Here is a 26,711-nt window from a genome sequence, read left to right as displayed (position 1 = left end):
GCTGTCCAGGCTGCCCTGAAGCCGGGCCTGATCCCTGGTTAAACCTTTGGCCAAGCTGCCCGGGTCCCATAGCTGGGCTGGCATTGCTACTGACACTAGCATTAGTACTCTGGCCAATCCCAGAACCCATTGCACCATACTGGGCTTGATAACCAGGGTATTGTCCAGCCGGAAACCCAGTCATACCTTGCTGATGTTGATGAGGATGTGGAGGCTGCCGAGAGGGAGAATGTGGGAATCTGGGTGTGTGGCTCATATTGGGGTAACCTTGGCTTTGTGGTTGCGGGTGTCTCATTTGACCCCCCACCATTCCAACATGTCCCATGTAGTGAGACGGGTCTTGAGTAGGTTGGTGAGCCATAGTCTGTGGTGGGTAATGTTGGTTTATGCGAGCTGCATTGGATGTGGGTTGGCCTTGCATCCCGCCATAGTTGCTTTGAGACATTTGGAATGCTCCTATCTGGTTGGGGCCACTCCCTGCTTGTGCTGCTGCCGGCTGATATGGTGATCTACTTTGATGCGGTTGCCCCCAAACACCAGCTCCACCAGCTCCGCCCCCAGTATCACCTGGGTAACCGTGATGGGTATTACTTGAGTTAGCAGGATTATTATGGTAGTGGGAAGCCATGCCATTCATAGTTGCATTTACATTTGGAGGCCCCTGGCTAGGACCATTCTGAGACATAATTCTTCCTCCGGGAGCACCTGCCTGTTCATAGCCCGCGTAGGAGCTGTGGTCGTATATTTGGCCCAATTTAGGCTGTGCTGGTCCAGTACCAAGGAGAATCCCCTGATGATAACCCCTGTTTCCCTGGTGTTCATGGTTGAGAGGAGGATTAGGCTGCCGGGGTAGAGTGCTGGATTGGCCCGGGGTTGGCTGCTGAGGAAAACAGTCTCCTAAACCATCCAATCCATCTGAGAACAGCCCTGCATCATCCCCAAATAAACTCAACATCCCTGGGTCCGCCATGGCCGGGTGGGGGCCGACAGGAGGGATGTGTTTGTGCAGGAAAGCCCTTAGCAGGTAACTGCTATCTTGCTATTCCATGGTCCCCTTTAAAGGTTCCTGACAAGAAATAGAAATAGAAAGTTGACATTTCTATCTTTTCATTATAGACTTTAAACATCACTAAGTAATGTATAAATAAAAAGCATTTTTTATTCTTAAAAATTATGGGCCAAGCGAGGACGGATTGTGTTTTATTATTCATCACCGGGTCAAGTGCCCACAGACGCCCCTTTTCACTGACAGAAACACGCACAGTTGTCTTACCCGTAATCCACCAATACACTACTTCAGACCAAATGTGAACCATCACGATGCGCCAGGCCGTAGGGGGCCGAGCCCACCAACCAAGATGTTTAAAGCACTGATTTCTAAAAATAAACCATCATCATTATCATACAATTTCTTCATAGTAGCTACTTTTGTGTTGTGAAATACTAATGTTGAGTATCTTATTAATATGACAAAGACAAAGAAACAGTGATGTTATCTTGTTTGATGGATGGCCAGTCTTATCTGCAACAGCCAATCACAGCTTCACTAAAAATAATGTACGCTGTGCCGGCGTATCACGACAATTATGTCGATGTTTGCATGCGAGAGTCCTACAAGTTTTCGTGTAGCATTATGTCATGGGGCAAAACATATCTGTAATAAGTGAACATATTTGTAAATACCGAGAGCAGAGGACATTGAGGTACACTGGGAATTACCAAAGCGGTCACATAAAAAAAATAAAAAAATAAAAGCTCACATCGCTTAGCATTAAAAAAAATTAAATAAAATTGCAATCACTCGTGCATCGTGTATCCAACACTGGCACTGACATGAGAAACATTATAATCATTCCGCTCCTAAATAAGAGCACCAGTTAAATAAATCTAAAATGCACATCGGCGGACATTGGGATGGACGATTAATTGAAATTTTGTGATTTTTATTTTGGCTTCTTTTGACACAATACAACTTTGTACAGAGCATTTCATAACAGTTGCAGCGCTTTACACAGAGTAAAACAAAGTAGCATAATTTCAATAAACAGTGAGAGCAGCAAGTTAAAATACAAATCAATAATATTAAATATACAGTAGACACCAGAAAAGAGCAGAACAGTGAAGTTTAAAATGTTCTAATTGAGGGAAAAATAATGTGCTGAACGGCACCATGCATTTAAAAGACTGAAATTAAGCAGAATGCACGATACTGATTGTGCAGCAAGCATGGCGCGAATGCGATTCCTAAGCGTCCTTTAAGTACTGTCATGACACCCCAGTTGGAGTTTACTGTAAAACTAGACGCACCTTGAAAAGAATTACACGCATTGTGCATTTAATTGTATTGTATTAAATACAACGCATGTTTCGACTTGGGTATTAATATTCTTCAAATACGAATATTCAGACAGCAAACTGTCCGGAAGAGGCCAAAACTCAGGAACAGCCAGTGTGGGTACTAGATGTGATCGGGCTGCAAGATTGTATCTAGGTCCTTCGGTGGCCTGCACGCCTGCTGATGATGTTACGCTTTATAGTCAATTTTTAGAATATATTTATTGGTCTCCATGTTTGTCAACCCTGGTTGTTGTGTTTGTATGTTCTGACTGACTAAATAGAAAAAACAAATAAAGTACATTTTCTGCTACTTCTACGAGGATCATCCCCTGTCCTCCGTGCCTACTGAAGAAGTCACGTCAATGTTCTGTGGCATTGGGAATCAGACTGTAGTTGATGGTCAAAGGGAAAACATGGATATGTTTTATTAATAATTATTTAACACTAATCCCTTCAGGCCACATCGACAACTCTCCAACAATCTTGAGTATGCTTTGTCTCGTTTCAACTCACTGCAAATTAAAAGCCAGAAGGTGAGGGATCAGCTTCTTGAATTTATGCATAAAATCTTTCAGAACAAGTGAGCAGAGGTGGCCCCAGCCTTTATATTGTAATGAGCATTGGTATCAGCTCACTTTTGGGGTCTTGGGCTTTTGCAAAAGGCCAAAACCAAAACACGCAGGAACATCCCAGAGCCATAAGCTTCTCAGGGACCCTGACGTCAAGAACTTCCTTGTAGGGATCCGCTTTCAAAAGGAACAAGTTGCTGTGCTCGATACTTAGCAGACTTTCCACTGCTTCCTTGTTCACATGGTCGATAGGAATGATCTTATAGTTTTGTGGCATAGAGACAATGATACACCAAAAGATATCATTGACTATCGGAGAAGGGTGCAGGTTTTTGACAATCGTGCTTCCTCATCTGTGGCCATCCATGGACTTTGGAGAGCTAGTCAAGAGAACTCACTGAAAGCAGCAGACACAGTCGGGTGGGTATATGTTGAGTCATTTTTACGATGATGGGCTTATGTGTTCCTTCAGAAACTGAAGCAAAGAACCAAAGCCTACCTCTGGGGAACTAATTTAAGGGTACACAAGTTAGTTTAAAACAGCAACGTTATTGTCCTTTTTGCTACACTAACATATTGTAGCATCTAATCTGGATTAAGGAGGCCTTATTCAGCGAACCCATGTTTTTAACAACCAAAACAGTCTGCATATGCCATGTTTGACATCAAAGCAGAAAGATCTCGCCGAACAGAGTGATGCGTTCAAGAACTGGGAAATTCCAGTACGCAAAGTAACAAAACATGACATATTTGCATCAAGCCCTCATTGGCATCGCATAACAAAAAAACAAAAAACAAATGTGCTGCAATATACTGTTATTAAATTAACAAAAAAAATATTTTAAAAAAATGTTCCTAATAGTTACAGATTGTGTGTAGACCAATTTACGGCTATTAAATTACCCATATTAGAGAAGGGAAAAAAAGCGAGAGATAGAGAGAGAGAGAGATTTTGAACATGTTCAAAATTTTGTTGCAACACGGAAAACTGTTTTGCGATCGTTAAATTGTTTTGCAACCTAGAACAAATTCTGATGTTTTTTTTTTTTTAAATAAATAAATAAAATAAAATCTACATTTGGGGCATGTGCAAATAATTTTCAACCATGACCACACAATAACATACATGCTTGAGATTTCTTTGGGGGGTGGACACATAAATACATATATTTAGTAAAGAATAAATGATGTAACACTTGAGGATCTCCTCAATGCAGGAAATAGTTCATTTAAATTGCACAGCGCTACAGACACTATCATTGAGAAGTATAAAACCCTAGTCGTCAATGTGAAAAAATAGTGACAGAAGCTGCCTATAAGCATTTACCTCAAGCCAGTCAAGAAAGTCACATGAAAATATGCATCTTCCTGAAGTGCCTGGAAGGAGTTAATCTGTTTAATGTGATTTTTACTCCTGTTGGCACCGTGGAAAGTCAGGGCTGTAAGACGTCGCCTTCATCCTCACAAGATTGTAAACTGTGATCTGTGGGGTTACACGAGCAATGTTTGCATGTGTAGGGCGTAGCATGAAAGTCAATCTCAAAATTTTCTTTGCAATATTTACAATGCAGTCCCACTAGTCTAAACATTAATATTGTGTTTTTGGAATAAAACTTACACAGCAAAATCCACCCAAAATGGCAACACAGGCGCTCAGGGCTCCGGTAACACCCAATCACAGCTCAGCTTTGGAAAACCAGTGAGTTGTTGAACAAGTAAAGGAGTGAGGCTGACGAGTCAAGAAAGCCCACAAACTGTAACAGACAAGGTCTGCAAGCATTGCTGCAAGGCAGTAGCCACAAAGTCAAGGAGCACGACAACTTTGGCCAACCATCCGAAAGATAAGACACCCTAAACTCTACGAAGAACAGGTGGCTAAATGTTATGGCGTATTGTTACAAGTGAGTATGTGTCAGGTTGCGCCAGCAAATAAGTGCTTGACGCTGAACGCTACTTGACAAAATATAAGTAATAATAAAGCTAATTTTTAACTCCGTCTATTTTTATGTCCATCAAGGCACTTTTAGCAAAGTGTATTTGTCTCCATTTTACACGTAATGTGTTGTAATTTCAGAAAGAGGCTGAAAGCCCACACGGAGAAGTTTAAATTTATAGTTTAAATGTTACTCCACAAACAAAGCCCCAGCCCAAACGTCCATCGGAGCGGCCAAGATGAGTCTAATCGCGCCACACGCCACTAAAATCGATTAATATTAGATCCATTATGGTAATCGGAGCGTCCTTTTCAGGAGGTGAGATTCAGGTTTAAAATCGGGCATATTATCCTGCCGTGTTGAACCAAGCTTTACTCAGTCAGCCAAGGCAAAGACAGGCCCTCTTGAGACAAGATCTTGTGCCACATTCTTAACCATTTCAGTCAGTTGGCACACTCTAGTTCCTTTCTGGCAAAGTTTAAACTGAGTCTTTTAAGCCCAGCTGTCACTGTAAAGGGAAATACCGTATTTTCATGACCAATGGGGACACTCCACGTCCTAAATTTTCTCCAAAATGGACGGGGTGCCTTAAAAATGTGACACACCTTATGTGTGCGCCAAATTCCAAAATCTGTAAACGTTGTGTGACCTTGTTGATCGCTCCACTTAACTGACTGGGAGCATTTCCTTCCAACACACTTATCATCGACTTTAGGAGGAACAAGACTGTGCCACCCCCCCTCTACACCAGAGGTGAATGTGTGGAGAGGGTCCACACATTCAAAGTCCTGGAAGTACAGGTCTCCGATGACTTCCTGAGGGTCCTCAGGAAATTCAACCTGGACAGGAAGCTGCTGCTGGCCTTCTACCACTCGTCCATCGAGAGCCTGCTGACCTACTGTGTCTCCACCTGGTACAGCAGCTGCACTGAGGCAGACCGAGTGAGGCTCAAAAGGACAGTCAAAACGCCGCAGAGGATTATAGGATGCCCTCTTCCCTCCCTGTCGGACATCTACACCACCCGGTGCCTCAGCAGAGCTCTCAATATCGTCAAAGACAATACTCACCCGAACTCACACCTGTTTGACCTGTTGCCCTCTGGCAGGCGCTACAGGTGCATCAAATCAAAGACTAATAGACTGAAAAAAAAGTTTCTTTCCGAGAGCCATCACCATTCTGAACTCTCACACACACACACACACACACAACCACCATTACCTTGCAGAACAGCGATGTAATGTGTTTTGACTTATCCAATTTCGTATTCTTTTCCATCTCATTATTATTTTATCTAATTTATATATTTGATTAAATTATTGTTGAATTGCACCGGAGAGGGGAGCTCTCTAATCTCGTTGCACACTGTACAATGACAATAAAGGGATTTCTGATTCTGATTTTGATATATAGGAAAGGCGGGCATGACTGTTGTGCTCGCAGATGTTAAAGGGCAAAGGGTGCGCATGAAAGAGGAAGCTAAACAGTCCCAGTAGGTAACAGTATAACGTGCAGCATATGAACTCACAGCTTGCCATTATTCAGGGAGGCTTGACGAAGAAACACCAATCATTGGAGTGGTGTAAACAGAGTGTTCAAAGTGAAGTTGCGAGCGGTGCTGGAGCAATGGATGGAAGATGACCACAGCTTTACTTAAGAATGGAAGGCAGCGCCAGGTGAGGTATGCCACAATTTGTGAATGCATTGTGGATGCTTGGGCTAACGTGTCTGCTTGCAAGGTTATTTGCAGTTTCGAAAAAGCCGGCATCATTTATGAGAAGCCGCACGGCAACAAGACTTACTGACAATGACGAGACGGAATCTGGCATGTAAAATACTTAAAAAATTAAACCTAAACTCAGCTTTGCTCCCACTGCCTTTTAAGAAAAAATACGCAGACATTTAGCTTGCATGCTTACGACCGTAAGTTTTAAGCTAGTGTATGTTTTATGCCTGCGCCCTATAATAGGGTGCGCTTATGCACATGCTAAATACAGGAATAGTACCTGTAACTGAAACAGCGCCTTTTAACAGGGTGCACCTTGAGGTCGCGAAAACACGGTAGAGTGAATGAGTCAGTAACCACATTTACATGCAGCCAATAACCCGTTCAAAACCTAAATCTTGTCAATATTCATGTTTTGAAAGGCCATATAAACACACGCAAAAACATTGAATATGCTCTTATTCGTGTTTTAAGGGTGTATTTTACGCTTTTGATCCGGACCAATCAAGCCGACCCAATTTTTTTTGTTTTGTGCGGCTCGTATTGTACTTTTGCATGTGAACTATATTCTGTATTAGACCAGTGTGACGACCTGTGCTCTAAGACAGAAACGACAAGGGAGGCACTGTAAGCACAAAACTTGGAAATAGAGGAAAACGTGCTATACAATGTCTGTATATAAGTCCCTAAGTCTGGTGAATAACTTGCAGGAAATACACAAGCAGAGGTAAACTATCATGACACAATTCTGACACAGCACAAAACGACACTTTTGGTGAGTGACATGAATTTATGGGTTTTATTGATTGTACAAAGAAAAAAGTGGAAATTATGTCTATTTACATCATGAAGTTATCCGTACATTTCCTGTGTAGATTGGTATATTCCAATTGATAACAATTAGCATGTAAGAAGGAAAAACTTTGTCCGCTCACTCATGAAAACGGAGGAGACATTTTGTTTGCACGAGACAACTGTCTATGACTATGTTTACATGCAGTCAATAACCCTTTCATAGCCGAAGTAAATCCCCCTTGGCATTCACCTACTGATGACGCAGCATCAGGAGCGCATCTGGGTATATTGTAACAAGGAAAGTCCGATATGCTCACACGGGCCGGGATCGATTCAGAAACTGTCATTTTAACCTTAACGTGAATGTAAACCTAACGTAAATGAAGTCTTCGACTGTTATTGCAGACTTATAGTTGAAACACTGGTGGCCACCACTTAAGAGAAAATACTGCTATAAAGTAGGGTAATGACCCCAAAAAAAAAAAAAAATAAATAAATAAATAAAATAAAAATAAAATAAGAGGGGTTGGCGTGTTGCAACAATGCACTACACAGTTAAAAAGTTGGCCGTGATGTGCCAAAAGAGGTTGGACAGAGTCTCATTTACCTTAAAGCAGACATAAAACCCAGTCAAACCTCTAACCTTCTAATCAACCCTACTACTCCCACTAGACCACCTAGTATTTCCCCCAAAAATTAATGTACTTTTGACAGCACCAATAGTAAATGCAGGGTAAGATTAAAATACTAAATTGTTGAACAATTTATGTCTGTGCTGACGTTATTGCCTTTTTAGGTTTATACCGACCAGCAACAGTCCCAAAGGCACATTTGAACAGTTTAGAAAAAGGTGAAACTGCCTGACTAATAATAACTAATAATAAATAAAAATGTTGTTTCCCCATTACACATGAAATCATACCTGATGTTCTTGTGACACTGCACTTAATCTTTATATGGCACCCTGGAAATGTTCTCCGGTGGGTTGTAGTAGCGCAAAAACGAAGTCCAATGGACATGTCCACAAAACTGAAGGAACAAACGTATGTTTAGGTGAATTTTTTCACATGATGCTTTTAACACTCATGTTTCTCATCCCCGGATAGGAACTGTCAACTTTAATATTCTCTCTTTGTCTTGGATGCATGTTTAAAAATTGTTCTTGTTGCCACATATTCAATTTATTCATCCATCATCCCAGTCCCCAAGAAACCTTCGCCAGGACTGAATGACTACAGGCCTGTTGCTCTGACAACTGTGGTCATTAAGTCCGTGGAACGGACTGGACATCCTGAAGAACATCACCGGACTCCTGCTGGACACCCTGCAGTTTGCATGCTCGGAAAACAGGTCGGTGGATGTTGCAGTCAACGGCCATGCTGCGGGGGCTGCACGATATCCTGGAGTGCCCTGATGGCACAGGGACCTGCATGAGGACTTACACTCTGCGTTCAATACCATATCCATACTATCGTCTCCCGCCATCTGCCAGTGGATCCACAGCTTCGTAACAGGCAGGACACAACAGGTGAGGCTGGGGGGGAGACATCTTCATCAACACGCACCACCTAGCAGCGGGGCCCCGAAAGGATGCGTCCACAGCTCTTCCCCCGCTACACAAACGACTGCACTTCAAGGCACCTGTCAAACTCCTAAAGTGTGCAGACACCACAGTAATCGGCCTCACCAAAGACAGTGACTAGTTCGCTTGGCGACAGGAAGTGGAGCAGCTGGCACACTGGTGCAGCCAACACAAACTGGAGCTGAACACGCTCAACACTGTAGAGATGATCGTGGACTTCAGGAAACAGCTGCCCCTTAAATTGCCCTGAGTCAACTGTCGAGAGCCGAGACCTTCAAGTTCCTGGGGATCACCGTCTCTCAGGACCTGAGATGTGAGGGCAATATCAACTTTTTCCGAAAAATGCCCAGCAAAGGATGTACATCCCGAGGCCCCTGAGGAAGCACAGCCCGTAACAGGAGATGTTGAGAAAGTTCTACACAGCAGCCATTGAATTAGTCCAGTGCTCCTCCATCACAGTCAAGGACTGTGGGGGAAATAAATAAATAAATAAAATAAAATAAAATGAAAAAAATTGGTACCAGCCCCTACCCACTCTTGAGGACTTGCACACTTCACAAATCAAGACAAGGGCACGAAAAACTATCCTGGACCCACCTCAACAACCTGGCGCAGTAGGCGAGATCGTGCACACCAAAACCAGCAGACGTAACAACAGCTTCTTCCCTCTTGCCATTAACTCTCTAAACAGTTGACCCAAACTCTCCGGTGGCACTTCGCAAATTTTGCACACCCCTCTGAGCTGCATTATTACCGCACGGGTCATTGTAGCTCCAGCTTTCTACACACTTGGACAGCTGTCGATCATATTCCACAGCATTAGACACCGCTCAAGGTCTTTCTGTTCGCGAACAATGTTTTTTTTTTGTCTGGGTTTGTTAACGGTTGCATGTTCAGATATTTCGTGGGGACAAGAATAACTGTTTGCAACAATAAAATTGTATGCAGTCATCTTTGCAACCATCGCTTGCCATCATTCCCACACTGACGAACATAGCGATGCCTTTATGAGCTAGGAAACATGAGCACTCAAAGTAACAGAACTTGACATGTTTACTACATCCCCTCAATGGCATCACAACAATTGAACATGCACAACCCGGTTCATTAGAATACTCTAGGGTGACCATAATTTGGTTTCCAAAAAAGACGTCACTCGGCCTGGCCTCGAGATACAGAAATAATACTCAAAGATGCAATGCATGATAACTAATATATTTAAAGTAGGTCTGCACAATATTTGAAGAACATGCAATATGCGAGATGGGTGTTGCATATAGGGCTGGGCGATAAACTGAAAATTTACCGTTACCGAAATGTATTAGAATGACCGACATCATTTTTCCCATGTCGGTAAATTCGGTGTCTAAAAAAAGAAAAAAGAAAAGTCTTTTCTGTCTGCGGCGATGTTCATGCCTCTTTAAGACGGCTAATGCGCATGTAGTCACGTGACTCATGCGCTGTAGAAGAATGTAAACAGAAGACGCGTTCGTAGCTGGCGGTTCAAATCCTGAAGCGGCTGACACGGCTGCAGACGAAGTAACGTTAGTTGAAATTGTTCTTGTCGCGCTTGTCCCGAAAAGAAATTCGACATCTGTCGTTTGGAAATGTTTTGGGTTCCATAAAGACGATGTTTGAGCAAAAGAACATGAACTACAAAATGCGTCGTAAGCACCTGAAACAGCGCGTCCAACCATTTCTTTTTCACCACCCACAACACAACCATGCTGTTGACTTGGAGCTTGTGCTAAAAGTTCAAAGTGAGAAGCAAGGTTGGGCAAGTGACAACAGCCCATAACGGAGGCGACACCATACGAGAGAACATCTCAGTGGTGGACGCGATAGCCTAGCACATAGCTCTAAAGATAGAGCTCCTCTAGTTACAGTGGAGCGCACAGGATTGAAACGCCTCATGAAAGTAGCCGACAAGAGGTACGAAAATATTTGCCGCAAACAGCACTTCCCGATATGGACAACATCGGGACGGGAGCGAAGACATGTCAAGTGTCATGTAATGGTGTTAAATTTGTATTTGCGACTGTGTTGCACCTTTACGGTAACTGAGTGTCACAATTGTCTCGCAGGGGTCTCGCGAGATTGTTCAGGCGAGTGAGGGGAGTTGTTGGAGTGGTATCGCCATTAAAACGTGTTAAAAGACAGAGCCTCCTTGCCATCATTTACATCAAGCATTTTGCATCCACATCCGACTTGTGGTCGAGTCGCAACATGGATCCCTGTTTGAGCCTGAATGTGCATTACATAGACGACAAGTGGCGACTGCGCTCCGGAGTACTCGAGACGGCACATTTTCCTGATGAAGCCCACGCGTTTATTTGGCATTGGCATTCCATTGACATTTTTTTCCATTTGTTTACAGGCGACTAGCTCCTTTGCACATGGCATTATTTATATTGTTTACAAGATACCTTTACACAAATTTAGGCCTTTGCAAATGGCATTACAGCATCTCGGCACAATTTTTTTGCAGGAAAAGATTTTGTGAGAGGTACCCTTTTTCTCCTGTTCTTTGTGACATTGTTCAAGTCATGCAATGCAAGCTATTTTGAATGTTTATTCAAATGATTTTTGTACTTTTATTTTTCATTGAAAGTAATGTGTACCAGTTGGTCAATAAAAAAAATGCAGTTAATATGCATTTCCTGCATTTATTTTGATTTTGGTCCTCAGGGGGAATTTATCGTGCATTTATCGTCATCGAGGTAAAATTTCCGAATTTTTCGCGATATTGATTTTAGGTCATATCGCCCAGCCCTAGTTGCATATTTCAATATTGACATTATTGCGGTAGTTCACATGTAACTAAAGATTTTTTTTTCATGGGGGAAAATACGAATGTATTCTTATCTAATTAAATGCCCCTGGATATTGTTATCCTATTGGATGGTGATGCACATTTAAGGTGACATGATTAGTCCAAAAGCATACAATCACATTTGAATTTATTGCATTAGACACTGAATATGCCGATACCACAATGACAATATTTTTTCAATATATTGTGCAGCCCTAAAATAAATTAGGCCTCCTTTGTAAAGGTAGGTAAATAGTGGCTCTCTTTTGAAGTCACACTTGTATATTAGAATGTTCTACAAAATAGCTCTTTGGTAGAAAATCCAGCTTTAACAAAATACTTTTTAACAATCATTTCAGTGTAATGTAGATAAAACAGAAACCTAGATATTAATTCAACAAAGAAAAATAACTTGTTTCAGTCTTTCGTTTAGCTCCACAAAATAGTTTTCTTCTCCATTTTGAGCTCCTCCATCTAATAGTTAAGTAACTCAGTCAACTTCCTACATGAACTTTCTCCTCAAACGGCTTTTATGTTTTTCTGTGTCCATATGAGCTTATCTATCGACTGGCAAACTTATTAGACATTGAAATAAATCAGTGCGGACTTTGCACATGAATAAATTTTTTGTGTGTCATCACGGTCCTCAGCTCCGAACCCTAATTGTATGTAATGTGCCTCTCGGGCCAGTGACTTCAACCACAGCGGTGAATGAAAGGTATGTCGTATTGCTTGCTTATTCGACTCGAGCAAAATTCCATCCCATTTCAGGAGGAAACAGTTTTCTACAGCACTCGCGCTTTTAAGTAAGCGCACTTGCTCCACACACAAGTGAGAACTGCCGCTGCTTTCTCTTCTGGGATCTCCTCCTGCCAGTCTCTACGTCACACACGCTGTAACGGGGCACTCCGCCTAGGGGCGGGCGATATTGGCTTTAAAAAAAAAAAAGTGTGTGTACGTGCGCTCAACTCTGTGATGGCTTTCTGAGTGTGCATGTTTATTTAGCTTTTTTTTTTCTTTAGCTTGATTGCGGAGTCGCAAATCTTTCCTTGTAATCCAAAATCAAAATTGCTTTCCATTCCATGATGACCATTTTTGGCACATCTAACAATGTCATTCCCAACGTCGTCAGTCTTTTCAACCTCGAATCAATTGCAGACGAAGGACGTAGACTTGCGTCTTGGTATTAATTTACCAGCTGAGACGGGACACTACTCCTGTATCGTGCCCGCTGATTCACAGAATGTACATTTACCACCTCCTCGACCTTTCTCGTCAATGCGCATTTTGTCGAATTAGTTTTTCACCCCTTCCTCCTATTTTGCTGCTTGCTGGTCTGATAAGCGGCAATTTACATATGATGCGATTAGTCAACTAATCACAACAACTATTGGTGACTAGTCGACGAGCAAAATGGTCATTTGTGGAAGCCCTAATTTGCAGTCTTGAAAACAAACACAAAAACAAATATATGCTGAGCTTCTTAACGACCTGACCATAGAATATTTATTTAAAAAAAAAAAAAAAAAAAAAAAAAAAACTGTCTAAAAATACAAAACAAACCAAAAAAAACACCACCTCTCACTTGCCCCCTCTTATGCCTATAATTATTATTTTCAATTTGCCACAAAGCGGGAGAACCGGCTTATCAGACACTTTCATGAAAGAAGGCGTTAGTTAAAAGTGTCAATCGTATTCGCAAGTACAGACACGGTCTAACACACCCTCTGTCTGCCAGCTACTGCGCACGATGCTGTTGTGCTAATAGATTTCTTTGCTGGACTATTGGACTCCGGTTCGCAAGAAAAAAAAGGAAACGAACCACTCTTTCGGAAAACAAAAGAAAAAAAAATCTTGAGTAAATGTATGTAATATATACAATGGCAGCTGCACCTAAGTCAACATTTTCACCTGGTTGTTGACCATAAATTGCAAAAATTATAACATCGAACAAGCAAAATTACTGTTGGAAAGTTGCTAAATGAATATGAATAAGCCATTCTACCAACGTAACAGCAATGGCTATCGTCGGCCCAGTTTTTGCAGTCCGTGCAACTACGAAAATTTCTAACCTACGTGGTTGGTCTGCGCAAAAAGACAAAGCGAAATGGCGAAAGCTGTTGTAAACAGTTTTCGCATTCCCAATTCTTTTTCATTCATTTTGTCAAGATATGTACACTGTTCACACCAAACTGTAATTGTTTTCTTAAAAAAAAAAAGAAAAGATTCTTTTAAGTTGTTTTCTAATTCTATTGAGGTGAAGTATTGCTCAGATGACAGAAGCCCTTCATGCCTCCGAGAAGCAGGGAGGTCAAGCAACGCAAAGTATAAAAGGCTGCAAAAGTTGCGTTGGCCTGATTATGCAGGACTCGTTTGTCCATGTCCACTTCAAGCACAGTGAATAGTATCGTTAACTCAAAAAAAATTTAAAGCAAAACAGTTCTGAAGTTATAGCTATTTAGCAATCATGTCAATGAATGAGAGATCCTCTAAAACAGTTTTTACATGCACAAGAAAATTATACCTGCTCAAAATCAAGTCAGCCATTAGCAAACAGCAGGTCATTGCATGCGTGTCTCTGCAGTCACCAGTTTGGCAACAAAACTACATGCGGCCTCCAGGCAGTACGACAGGAAATCTCTGCCGTGTCAACAACACAGTGCTTCCTCTGAGACAAGAACAGACAAACAAAACAACTACACTAAAACGCATCACACACAAAACGTAACAAAGTCGTGACTGATCTACCCAGTCCTCTGGTGAACACGTGCACAAGCACCCACCAATCTCCCATTACCACTTGGGTCTAAGCCGCTGTAATTTATACCTTTGTTCCCAAATGGAGAACATCAGGCAGTAGCTGGCTAGCTGTGTGAGTAATTATGCTCAAGTGAGAGGATGCTGGCCTGTGAGCTTCAGGCTGGGATTTAAGACCTGGAAGGAAGGAAGGAAGCATGTAAGGAAAGAAGGAAGAGAGAAAAGGAGGAGGCCTGGAGGGGGTGGGTTCAAGAGACCAGGAGAAGAGAGGGGAGAAGCAGCAAGGCAGGGGGAAAAAAATCTGGTTATTTTACACACGGCTGCTTTGTTAATGGACAGTATGTGCGCACACTTTGAGTGGGGGCTGGGGGGGCTACCAGGAAATGGCTGTGTTGATCTAATCTGTTCCCTTACCATGATGTAGGAAAAACACTGGCGAACTCAGTCGTATCCGAGCGAAAGACATGCATGCATGCCTGTGTAAGATGAAGTAGGTCAAGTAACCTCTTGTGTGTGCATGCAGTAGTGTATTCGTCAATGAAACAAATCATCTTACAACCATGAAAATATTTGGGACTCTTACTAGCACATGAACTGCACAGACATTTTTTTTAACAATGAAAGCATTTTCACAGCAAAGCAGGGATGCAATGTTGCCCTGCCTCATTTAAATTAGGGGTCATGAGGTTAGACCGTATGGTGCCCTAGATGATGACGTCAAGTATCCCACAATGCACTGCGCCAAACGTAAACAACACCATTTTGGCAGCGTAGAAAACTTGTCACTAAAATGAAGGAAGAACAACCAAAGTTTAGCGCCGGCGTGCGGGTGGACATCTCCACCGACCTGCAGGTTGCTTTCCAGGACCGGTGAGGACTCGAGCGTGCCAGCACCGTCCATTTCGCCCACTCCACAGCAAGTCCGAGACGCCACGCGATCAACCCAGTTGCCCTGCCGCGGTATGTACTTCAAAGTAAACCTGTTTCATTTTAAAGTGTATTAAAAAACAACCATTCCAAGTCCTCCATGACGCTTCGCCGTACTGCTGTTTGTCAAACAGCATTGGAATCTGCAGTGGTCAAACTGACCCAAAGTACATAAACGCTCATACCAAACAAAAAACTAATAAATAAATGCATTCCCTCGCAATGTTTGTCTTCGCGGAGTTATTTTTTTTTTTTTGTTTTTTTTACTTCCATCACTATAGGGGAGTTTTATAATCATGCACAGAGTGCATGCTTCTGCAATTTGTTTACATTATTTGTCAATCAATAATTTATTTACGAATTACGGCTGTGTTCGTATAACTGTAGTGCCAAAGTGGTACCCAAAAATCCACACATCGCATTTTCTTTGTGATTGCAAGTCATTGTGCGTCACAGTAATAACCCATTTCATCACCACACATCTAAAAAAAACATTTATGACGAGGGGTGGGTACCGAAGTCTGTCCTTTTTTTTTTTTTGGTATGGACAAGTTGCATCAGTACTACTGAGCAAAGATTCACGTGAAATCAAACGGTGCAATATTTTTGTTCCGAAGCACATCGTTCAAGATTGACGGGAAAAAGGAGAGATGGTGGCCTAAGAGCACTTGAATGTACATACATATATACCATCAATGTCCGGCGGAAATTTTTTATGTCCAAAACAAGTCACATTAATTTCATTTAAGGAAGTGCACAAAGAAAAGGAGAGGTTTGAACACCACTGAGCATTATCACTATTATTGCCATCTAGTAATTGACATGCTCTTTCAGACCAATGGGAGAGAAAGAAATGGAATATGGCCCCCTGAGATTGGCTAGTTCCTCTTCCAACCCTGCCGCCTGCCTGCCAGCATGCCAAAAGCTAATTAACTCCCTGACTCGTTTACAGAGCACTGTGGGGTCCCAGCACAGCCTCCATCTGCCCTATAGACACATTCATTTTTTGGGGGTCATCGAAAAGCGATATTTACTGACCAAAAGAAAATCTACACAACATGCATTCACATCAAACATGCTTTTGAGACGTTCCCATCTTTCTAATCCATTGCGGCCATTATGGGCCCTGCTATCATCTCCACCCAACAGGATGCGTTTAACTCTTATCAGCCGGCATCACTCAAGATGAGAAATTATTCAAAACAGAAACCATTCTGGTCATATTTCGGAGATAAAGTACAGTTTTGTCCCGCGCTAATGTCTTTTATTGAAAGATGTTTTGATATGAAAGTGAAGTGAAGAGTAAGAGTATCAGGATGCAAAACTCGAAGAGGCAAAGGCTTAGATTTAAATATATGCACACATATGGGTCAGATATGTACTTGACATATTTTGTCTGTCACACACAAGCACAAAACACGCACGCACGCACAAGCTCTTAATGCCAGCCTCTCTTCTCGGCACAGCATTCAGTCCAGAAGGTCTTCCCTGCAGGAGAAGGATGGTGATTGTGGGGGATGGTGATGACAGAGACAGCAATGACACTCAGTTATGAATGTCACTGCAGTGCTCAAGACCCCCACTAACCTTTTGGTTGCAAACGAGACGGTGGACATGTGAGCAAGATGGCGATATGATAATCCTAAGAACGAGAGAAAACGACTTAAAACAAAGCACACGAACAGTGACAGAAGGACAGAGGGTGGGTGGATGAGGAGCGATAGATGACAGGATGAAAGTGATGGAGGACAACAACAACCCTGTTTCTCTTATTTCTACTAGGGCAGTCAACTGCTACACGTGACGAGGGCTGGGGAAATAGAGGGCGACCAACGAGGTTGAGTCGACCACATAAATTGGTCAGCATAACAGTGGATTTTTTTTTTTTTAAATACGTCCTAACATCTGCTGGTGCAGCTATTAAAAGAAAAGAGAGGCATCGTGAAAGACACCAGACACTTGAATATTAAATCAATATCAAAATGCTCTTTACTTTGAAATTAGTGCAATTCTGTTTTTTTTAGGCCATCTAATTACGAGCATTTTAAGTGACACATTTCACTTCAGAAGTTTTCTGAATAAACCAAACAACGCCCATGTGCAGAAGTACAAAGCACAAGAAAACAACAACCTGCTGTTTCAACACCTGGCCCCTGCGCTGTCACTTGGTTGATTTTTTTGTTTTGTTATGAGCTTAATTCTGAGGTATGCACAAGCTGCTGATACTGAGCCGCTTAAGTAAAGGGGGGAGTATGGTATTGTAATGCCCCTTGCCTGTGGGCAAGGTGAGCCACAGTTGCTAATGGGCTTTCAGCCGTTTCCTGAACAGGACCAACAATGATCCAGCTCATCTTCACTCGGGCCGCGAGCGTGATGGAGCCTACCCCAGATGGCACTGGGCGAGAGGCAGGCTACGGTCTCAAACAGGTTGCCAGCCAATTGCAGGGCACAAACTAGGGCTGGGCGATATGACCTCAAATCAATATCGCGAGAAATTGAGCAATTTTACCTCGATAACGGTAAATGCACGATAAATTCCCCCCGTGGACTAAAATCAAAATAAATGCAGGAAATGCATATTGACTGTTTTTTTTATTGACCAACTGTTATACATTACTTTCAATGAAAAATAAAAGTACAAAAATCATTTGTATAAACATTCCAAATTGCTTGCTTTGCATGACTTGAACAATGTCACAAAGAAAAAGTGTACCCCTTGCAAAATCTTTTTCTGCAAATAGATTGCACCAAGATGCTCTCATGATGTAAATCATGGCAAATAAAAAAAAATTCTAAATAAAATGAAAGAAAATGTCAATGCAAGCCAAATAAACAAGTGTGCATCATCGGGGAAAATGTGGCGTCTCGAGTACTCTGGTGCGCAGTCGCCACTTGTCGTCTATGTAATGCACAGTCAGGCTCAATCAGGGATCCATGTTGCGACCCGACCACAAGTCGGATGTTGATGCAAAATGCTTAACATGTCTAAGCTCCCGGCCCGATGTAGTCCATATCGGGAAATACGGCTTTCATGAAGCGTTTGAATCCTGTGCGCGCCACTGGAACTAGAGGAGCTAAATCTTTAGCTATGTGCTAGGCTATCACGTCCACCTCTGAGATGTTCTCTCGTTTGGTGTCACCTCCGTTAATGGGCTGTTGTCACTTGTCGAACCTTGCTTCTCACTTTGAACTTTCAGCACAGCATGGTTGTGTTGTGGGTGGTGAAAAAGCTTCTGGATTTGAATCGCCAGCTATGACAGCGATGTCTGTTTTCTTTCTCGATCAGACGGGTGGAGTCACGTGACTAGAGGCGCTGTAGCGGTCTTAAAGGGGCATGAACATTGCCGCAGACAGAAAAGGCTTTTTTTTTTTTTTTTAAACACCGAATTTACCGACATGGGCAAAATGATTTCGGTAATTTCGGTAACGGTAAATTTTCGGTTTATCGCCCAGCCCTAGCACAAACAACCATTCACACTCACGACAAACAATCAAACGAATATAAAACGCACACTCACGGAGCTAGAATCGAAAGCCCAACTTCACTAACTGGCTGGTCGGGCTGCGGAATCTCTGGCATGAGGCCAGTTTGATCCACAGGTTACGATTTGATTGAAATGTGATATATTTCAGGACAGAACGATTCGATACGATTAAATTAAGGGCTGCCAAGATTAGTCAAGACATGACGACGTTGACGATCAAACTCACAGTCAATTAATTTAATAGCGGAACGCGTAATTTATTTAGGTATTTATTCATTTCGGCCTTTGTTTTTAAATCGCAACTGCCTCATCTCCCCTGGCTGTGTGCCTTCCCACAAGTGTGATAGTGGTAATCGGGTCATCCGTGATGTAAACGGAAACATTGTGGCCAAAGTAGTGTCATGGCTAACACATGCTAGCAACAGGGTTCAAACGATTTGACGCATTCTCACTAAAAATACTTAATATGATGCCAAACTCCCTTTCTTGACAGCACAGGGTTGATGAAAAGGAAAAGGATATGCAGCATGGTTACTATTCTGAGATAACATCAGCAAGCACAGGGTACTATGTGTGTTTGATGTAAGTGTAACACAACGTCCTGTTTGGTATGCTAACATATTATAATGTCTACTATGGATTCCGGAGACATTAGAAAGTGAACTCACGTTTATTAAAAATTAAAACATAAGTTTTTGTATGTCGGTGGTTTACATCGAACATTAACAGTACACGGGCTACCTCACGGTTTTTCTACATTCCCAGTCAATCGCGACCACGTTGCATTTATGCACTTGGACGCAGAAGCACTCAAAGTAACAGAACATTTTGCCAAAAGCTCTCAAGGACAACACATAATAAAACGCATGACCTAGTTCCTTACAATATACAATTTTATAGTGGTTAAAAAAATACATATACATTTTTCTTCCATGTCAGGTGCATACCACATTTTGTGGAGCAATTTATTACTTTTCAAGTATGCATGCTAGTGAAGAAAAACAATGTTTTGGATAAGGGTTAAATAAAAACAAAATGAAGACCCAAAACAAGTCTTAAGGTTGTCTTTAGCACATTGCATTTTCCTAATTCTATTCATCTGAATTCACTACCTCCTACATTAAATTACGCATTTAATTTTGTATCTAGAGTTCCAGAGTATTAGTGCGAATGTGCGCGTGTGTATAGTTTTTGGATCCATTTTAAAATGAGCTAAATATTTAAAGTTAAAAAATGTTAAGGCCACAATATCGCCTTCAATTTAAGATGCTCCACCATTTATAAACATGTCAGGAATGCCGGTATAAGCAGCAAAGTTTAATGAAAGTTAGATGTACTACTACTATCACTTCAATAGTCTTTATTATTCATTTATATGTGCCTTCAAAAATTGACAGCCTGCAGATGTCACATCATTTTTGTAAAAATATTACAAATATTCAATATACCAGACGTGGGCAAACTACGGCCCGGGGGCCACATTCTATTTAGATGTTAGTTAGATGTTCTAATGCGGCCCGCCTAACTTGAAAAGAATTTAATGAATATTATTTTCTAAATATTGTGGTTTTTCAAAGACACAGAATGTTGTAATGCTTTTGCTCACTTTTATTTAAAAATATATTTTTTTTTCTCCGATGAGGTGAGGTGACCAAAACACTCCATCCATCTGCTCCTGGTCCGACCCCACTGTCAAATTTTAGAACCCATTGTGGCCCGCCAATCAAAAAGTTCGCCCACCCCTGCAATATACTGTATTAAAATAATTTTGAACTCCAATGGTCAAAGTTGGATATGCTCCGCTTTCTAATTTATATATTTGTCTGTATTATTGTTGTATTGCACTGGAGAGGGGAGCCCTCTAATCTCGTTGCACACTTGAGTACAATGACAATAAAGGGATTTCTAATTTCTAATTTCTAATTTATCGTGGTTCTAGCCAGAATCCTGTGGAAAAACGTTGTCAATCAACCAAGCACTTAATGACGGTGTCAATCTTAGGTAGCCAGCCGAAGTTCCTTGCAAGGGAGCTGGTGCGGCGTAGCACCGGGTTTGCTTCAACTACTACTAGCGCATCGGTGACGTGAGTGCATTGAGGCACATTAACACGCATGCGTCCGACCCAGCGAAGCTTTTTGGGACAGTCGCCAACACTAATTTATCAGCAAAACTCAGATTCGTAATTTTGCTATTCAATGTGTTTTGATGAGGCGCAAACTGCAAATTTTGACTGGCAAACTGCGATACGAAAATACTTACACTCGCCATTTTAAATCCAAGTAGAATGAGGTACACTTTCTTGTATAAGGAGAGCTAAGATTCAAAGCAGGCTCGAGTGATACACCAACACTGGTGGTCCATTGGTCGAGCGGATTCATTATCGCCTCACCCTGGTGGTGGTTTGAATCAAAGTGGCAAGCTTTTTATTTGTTAATTTCGTCACAATGAAAATGCTTTCTAGCAACATACTACATTTGTCATGATGTCTATTTGCAATGTTATTTAAGCTCTTCATTAGGTTTCAAAATAAAACAGAAAAATCAACAACTATTTTGATAATTGTTTCGAGACCGTTTTTAAAAAAGGCCAAATTCCCTGATTATATAGCCTCACAAAAGCAAACATTCTCTGGTTTCTGTAGTTCTTTGCGATAGAATGATAAGCTACTGTGTTTGTAAATGAGACATTTGTGAACATTTGCTTTAGAAGTATAACAATCGATTGACAACTAATCAATTATCAAATTGATTAGTGTATTTGATACTCAATTAATCGCAGCTGGTACAGCGGCTGCACTGAGGCGGACAGAGTGAGGCTCCAGAGGACAGTCAAAACAGCGCAAAGGATTATTGGCTGCCCTCTCCCCCCACTGTCGGACATCTACACCGCCCGGTGCCTCAGAAGGGCTCTCAACATCGTCAAAGACAATACCCACCCAAACTCACACCTGTTCGACCTGTTGCCCTCTGGCAGGCGCTACAGATGCATCAAATCAAGGACCAATAGACTGAGAAACAGTTTCTTTCCGAGAGCCATCTCCATACTGAACTCTCACACACACACGAGACCACCCTAACCTCGCAAAACAGCATTGTGATGTGTTTCTATATGCCCTATTCAGTACTGAATTCCATTGCACTGTCTTCTTTATTTATCTAATTTATATATTTGTCTGTATTATTGTTGTATTGCACTGGAGAGGGGAGCCCTCTAATCTCGTTGCACACTTGAGTACAATGACAATAAAGGGATTTCTATTCTATTTCTATTCTATTCTTAAATACCTTTTTAAATTTTCCAAATCCTCTGCATTTCTGGTTCAACTGTAAATATACTTATTTCTGTAGTCTTTAGGGATGCAATGATTAATTGAAAATTTATTTTATCTCATGTCTCTGGTGTAAAAAAAAAGCATATTGCTTACATTAATTAAAGACCAAATTTGAGGTAAGCTTGACCACCGTATTTTGAGTAATAAATCATTTTTAAGAATACCCATGTTCATTTTTTTAACGCAAATGACCTAGATTTATAGTTAGACCCAGAGCAACCCCAACAACGAAAATGCTTTTGTTCGGAGCACACACAGGCTTCCGCAAGTGTCCCATGGAACGCTACACGTGACGTCATTATGTGGTACCCTAACATAGTGTAGTGTCTAAACTCACGTTTATTAAAAACCAAAAGATAGTTTTGTTTTGTTTTCCCGGTACACACCACATTTTGAATGTGTAGATTATATACACTTTTTATATTGAGGTTAAATAAAAACAAATTTGATTTTTAATTTTGTGTAACTCAAGTGTTTATTCCAGTTTTCTTTAACAGTGAATTCTCTGAATCCTACCCATATGATTTCACTCCCTTCTACATTGAAAAAATGGATTGGTGTCCAAGAAAAATGCAATGTTTACAAGCATTTCTTTTTGTATTCATAGTTAGTTGCATAGTATTAGTGACTCTCCTGCTAGCGCTATTTTGCTGTGAACAATTGGTCACTCACAGGAGTGAGCAATTGTTGCCCTGCCATCAATCGGCTATTTTACCGACATTACAGTAGGTTGGCCATGAATAGGTTATTCTAGCGTGATGTTTGGGTTGCCAAAAATCTGTTATTTTTGTCAAGAGTCATGCACGGTGCTTGCTTCCTGCCTGACTTCAACCCCTTCCATCTCTTTTCACGAAGTTTTCCAATGTATTTTGTCACTGCAAATACGCTGTTATAGGCATTATCAGCCAAACCTTGACCATAACCCTCCGAGCTTTGCAATCAGGGACATTCCTCCAATTCTGGGCTGCTTTGAAGGTTCACACATCTCCACACCAGTCAGACACACTTTGCGTCTTTTCAAATCCAGCAATTGCATCTTCTATTCTTTTAAAAGTGGAAAATTCATCAACACAGAGCGAATCGAGCTCTATTGTGGCAGAATTCACGGTCAAATGTGGAAAATATGGCAGTGACTACAGCGCTCTTGACTAAGTTCTCATGCAATTTTCGGGAAAATAATGACCAGTTGGTAAGTTGCTTGTCGCGGCAAAAACCACTGTGTACACTTAATTGCAGTGAATAATTTGATCCACATAAATTAAAAGTGTCACTGATACTAGATTGAGACAATACTCATAAATCCCAAAATGTTTACTTTTCTTTCAATGTTTACAAGCAAGACTCCAAGGTCACCAACACAACTTTGATGAGTAGTCAAAATATATGCAAATAACACGAGAGTAAACTCTTTCCCAAAGTTTCCTTTTTAGCTCAGTACAACAAACCAATGCAATCCTGCTCGGAAAGGATCTCCATTCAAACCGCAAGAAAAGACAAACGGGAGAAAGAGCCATGGTGGTGAACATCTGTTGTGTGTATGTGTGTGTGTGTGTGGTCGGGGCCTCTTATCTCTCCCTCCGTGGCCCGCTAAACATGACGAGCTGCCATCTTGGCTCACAGACACAAGGTAGTGGGGGTAGCGGCTCCAAGCTCGACAACAGACAGGAGGCGGAAAAACAACCATGCGGCACATTTACAAGGAGTGTGACGGCCTACGAGAATGTTACTCTGGTGTTATGTTTAACAGAAGAGTTTATTTCGGTGATACTTTTTATTTTAAATGCTTGGGCTAAATTACGCCAGCGCCAGGGTGACCATTACGCAAGTTGAGCGATTACAGAACATAATGGAAAAGAGAGCACGGTCGCATAAACGCCACCCGAAATAAAACAAATATGTTCAACGAAACGCGCTTGATACAAAGGAGTTGAATGAATTAGTCCACCAGCAGAGGAGCACTGTCGGCAGGTGTTTGGAGCCGCAGTTTACTCGCGTTCATGTCGAGTAACAAGTGTAACTGTAGTGATAGCCAAACTTGGTCGACGGGTGGAATTTAACGCCATAAAAGTTGTTCACCGTGAAAGCCAAATAACAAACAACAACTTATGTATCGACAAGCAGACTTGGTTCGGTTAACTCATCCAAAGTAAATGCAAAGCCAAGTTACTTTACTTTACTTGCCCAAGAGCGAAGCATCCTCTGATAAGCGCCCCGAGCAGGTTCGTAACTAGCTCGGGGGCTAATAAGTACACAATGAAGATGAGGAATGGCTAACACGCTAGCTGAACTTGTGTCCGTCCTAGCACTGGGCTAACCTCCAGCGGCTAACGAGGCTAATTAGCCTATCAGTGGCGTTTCGCACGTCGTTCCCAACGCGGAGGAACGAGCATCGTTTGGGGTTTTATTTATGTATAGAAACTGTTTACTTCAGACTTGCGCGAGTTGCAACACTAGATTATACTTTTTAAAGCCGTTTAAATCGGTACAATATGAGACGAAACAACAGCGAACGTCGCGGTTAATGTTGATGACCGCTTGGCCTCATAATTCCCCCTCCTCTCCTCTGTCCCTCTCGTCCAATAAAACTAGCGACTACTATGAGCACTTCACGATGTCCCTCGTTTAATGCCCACATGAATTCGGTGAAAATTAGACTTGTGTGAACCAAACTTTTGATAAATATGAATATGAGTCACTTTGGCATTTAGCTACGGTGTTTTGTCCGTCGGGGACGCTCCCTGGGAGATTGGCTCATTCAGTCGGCCAGTGACTCACCTCTACGCTCGAGCCACCTCGTGTCTCCTGAAAGCTCAACACAATTAGCTAACTATGCTAACACCCACACTAAACTACTCACTCAAGTAAATTTTTCACAATGAAAAAAAACTCAACAAGACTGCGAGAAATAGGCACAGACTTAGAGAGGTTGACCGCGCAGTCCCGGAAAAAGATGCTTTCCACTTTCCAAGTAACTATCGGAAAGTGGCTTGTGTGCGTCTGTATGTGCGCGAGTGTGCGATTAGCTGGTGGAAAGCTAAACTTGCTATTGTTAGCATGTCGGCATGGCTGAAACACAGACCTTCAATGACTTTCTACCTAAATAAGAAATAAACCTAGGCGAAAATTCACCCGTCGCCCATATCATACGATTTTCTGCGAGTTATCCCCGAACCAAACATCTATCTTCCGCACACTCAGCGAGTGCGTTTGCGTTCAAAAGTACCGAAAACTTGCCCTTCGCAGAATAGAAACGCTTCTAATTCATGAATACTGGTTTCACATTAACTGCGACGTTAAGTGCCAGTGACGCGCTGTACAGTTTTGTGAAAAAATGTAATTTAAAATCGCCTTACCTGACAAGGTTGGTCACTTCAGGCTTCTTTTTTTTTTCTTTTTAAATCAAATCAACTCCTCGTTAGTGGTGTTAGTATTTCCGTTTGCTCGTGGGGGGAAAAAATCACCGTGGTCCTTTCTGGTTTTCAATAAACAGAATGGAAGGGGGTAAAAAGTTGAATTTGAATATTTATCATGAAATGTATCTCCGGTGGGTCTCGCATCTGCGACCTCGCCGACGAGTGCGCGTTGCGCTTCTCTCCTTTGTGTTAATTTCACTCAAATCGAGTTTAATCCGATCGATCCCTTGGCTGGTCGGTCGCGTTCCCGAGTCCTCCCCTCCAGTCACTCGCTCACCTTCCTCGGCCGCGGGGTGCGCGCTCCCGAGGACCTCTCATACAGATAAACAGGCAGCGTGCGCGGTCACTGACCCCGTCGTGCCCGTGACGTTCTATGTGACTCGCTCAGTGGTGACAAACAAAAGTACGTGGTCGTCATTTTATGTACATTTTACTGAAGAAAATTACCATGTCGAAATAGTCCTATACTAGTTGAATGGGAAATATGAATGAACGCGGACATCTTAAATAATAAAAACAGGGTAAAAATGCGCCTAGACAGGCTCTATATGAAATAAGCGTTATCACATTGAAATTCTCAAATTTAAGATTGACCCTATTTTGCAATAAGTTTTGATTTAATCGGTCTATTATCATATTTTTGTCTCTATTTCATGCTGACATATTTTTTTCCAGAATGTCACCACGGATGGGTTAGGGGTTCATTTATCTGAATTTTGTTGGTAATGAACGTTATGTTCCCTTCCCACTCAGTGTGAATGGTTGACCGTCTCAATATGCCGTTTGATTAATTGGCAACCTGTCCAGGGTGTCTGTCTTTCACAAAATCAGCGAAGATATGCTTTAGATCTAACCTAACTATAGAATCACAGAAACGATAAGTTTTCCAGAACATAGGATCTTTTACACAATTAAGTCAACATTTCATTTAGGATTAATACTTATTCCATCATTATTTATCAAGTGCCAAAAATGGTTTGTATGTGGGCAGTGTGTTGAATGAGTAAAGATATTTGAGGTTGCAATTGCATGCTCTCTCCTTGTTT

At 41.8% G+C, this 26,711-nt stretch overlaps 1 protein-coding gene across 2 annotated transcripts in view; it reads right to left on the bottom strand.

Annotated features, from left to right (window-relative positions):
- The window catches only part of chd7 (chromodomain helicase DNA binding protein 7), an 83,514-nt gene extending 57,570 nt beyond the window's left edge, over positions 1-25,944 (bottom strand). Inside the window, exons 1-2 of one of the 2 annotated variants that reach the window (XM_088310667.1) lie at positions 25,606-25,944; positions 1-1,066 (exon numbers count right to left, since the gene is read on the bottom strand). The exon at positions 1-1,066 is cut by the window's left edge and continues 456 nt beyond it. In XM_088310667.1, coding sequence (XP_088166793.1) covers positions 1-970 — 970 coding nt within the window. In that variant the 5' untranslated portion in view covers positions 971-1,066; positions 25,606-25,944. The remainder of the gene's footprint in view (positions 1,067-25,605) is intronic. The other variant, XM_088310668.1, reaches the window with a different exon arrangement.
- Positions 25,945-26,711: the final 767 nt, after the last annotated feature.

The sequence above is a fragment of the Idiotropiscis lumnitzeri genome, chromosome 12 (genome assembly GCF_059441095.1).
Source record: "Idiotropiscis lumnitzeri isolate Australia: NSW breed Sydney's pygmy pipehorse chromosome 12, RoL_Ilum_1.0, whole genome shotgun sequence".
NCBI lineage: Eukaryota > Metazoa > Chordata > Actinopteri > Syngnathiformes > Syngnathidae > Idiotropiscis > Idiotropiscis lumnitzeri.
Note: the sequence above shows the minus strand (reverse complement) of the source record. Positions and strands in the feature narration are given on the sequence as shown.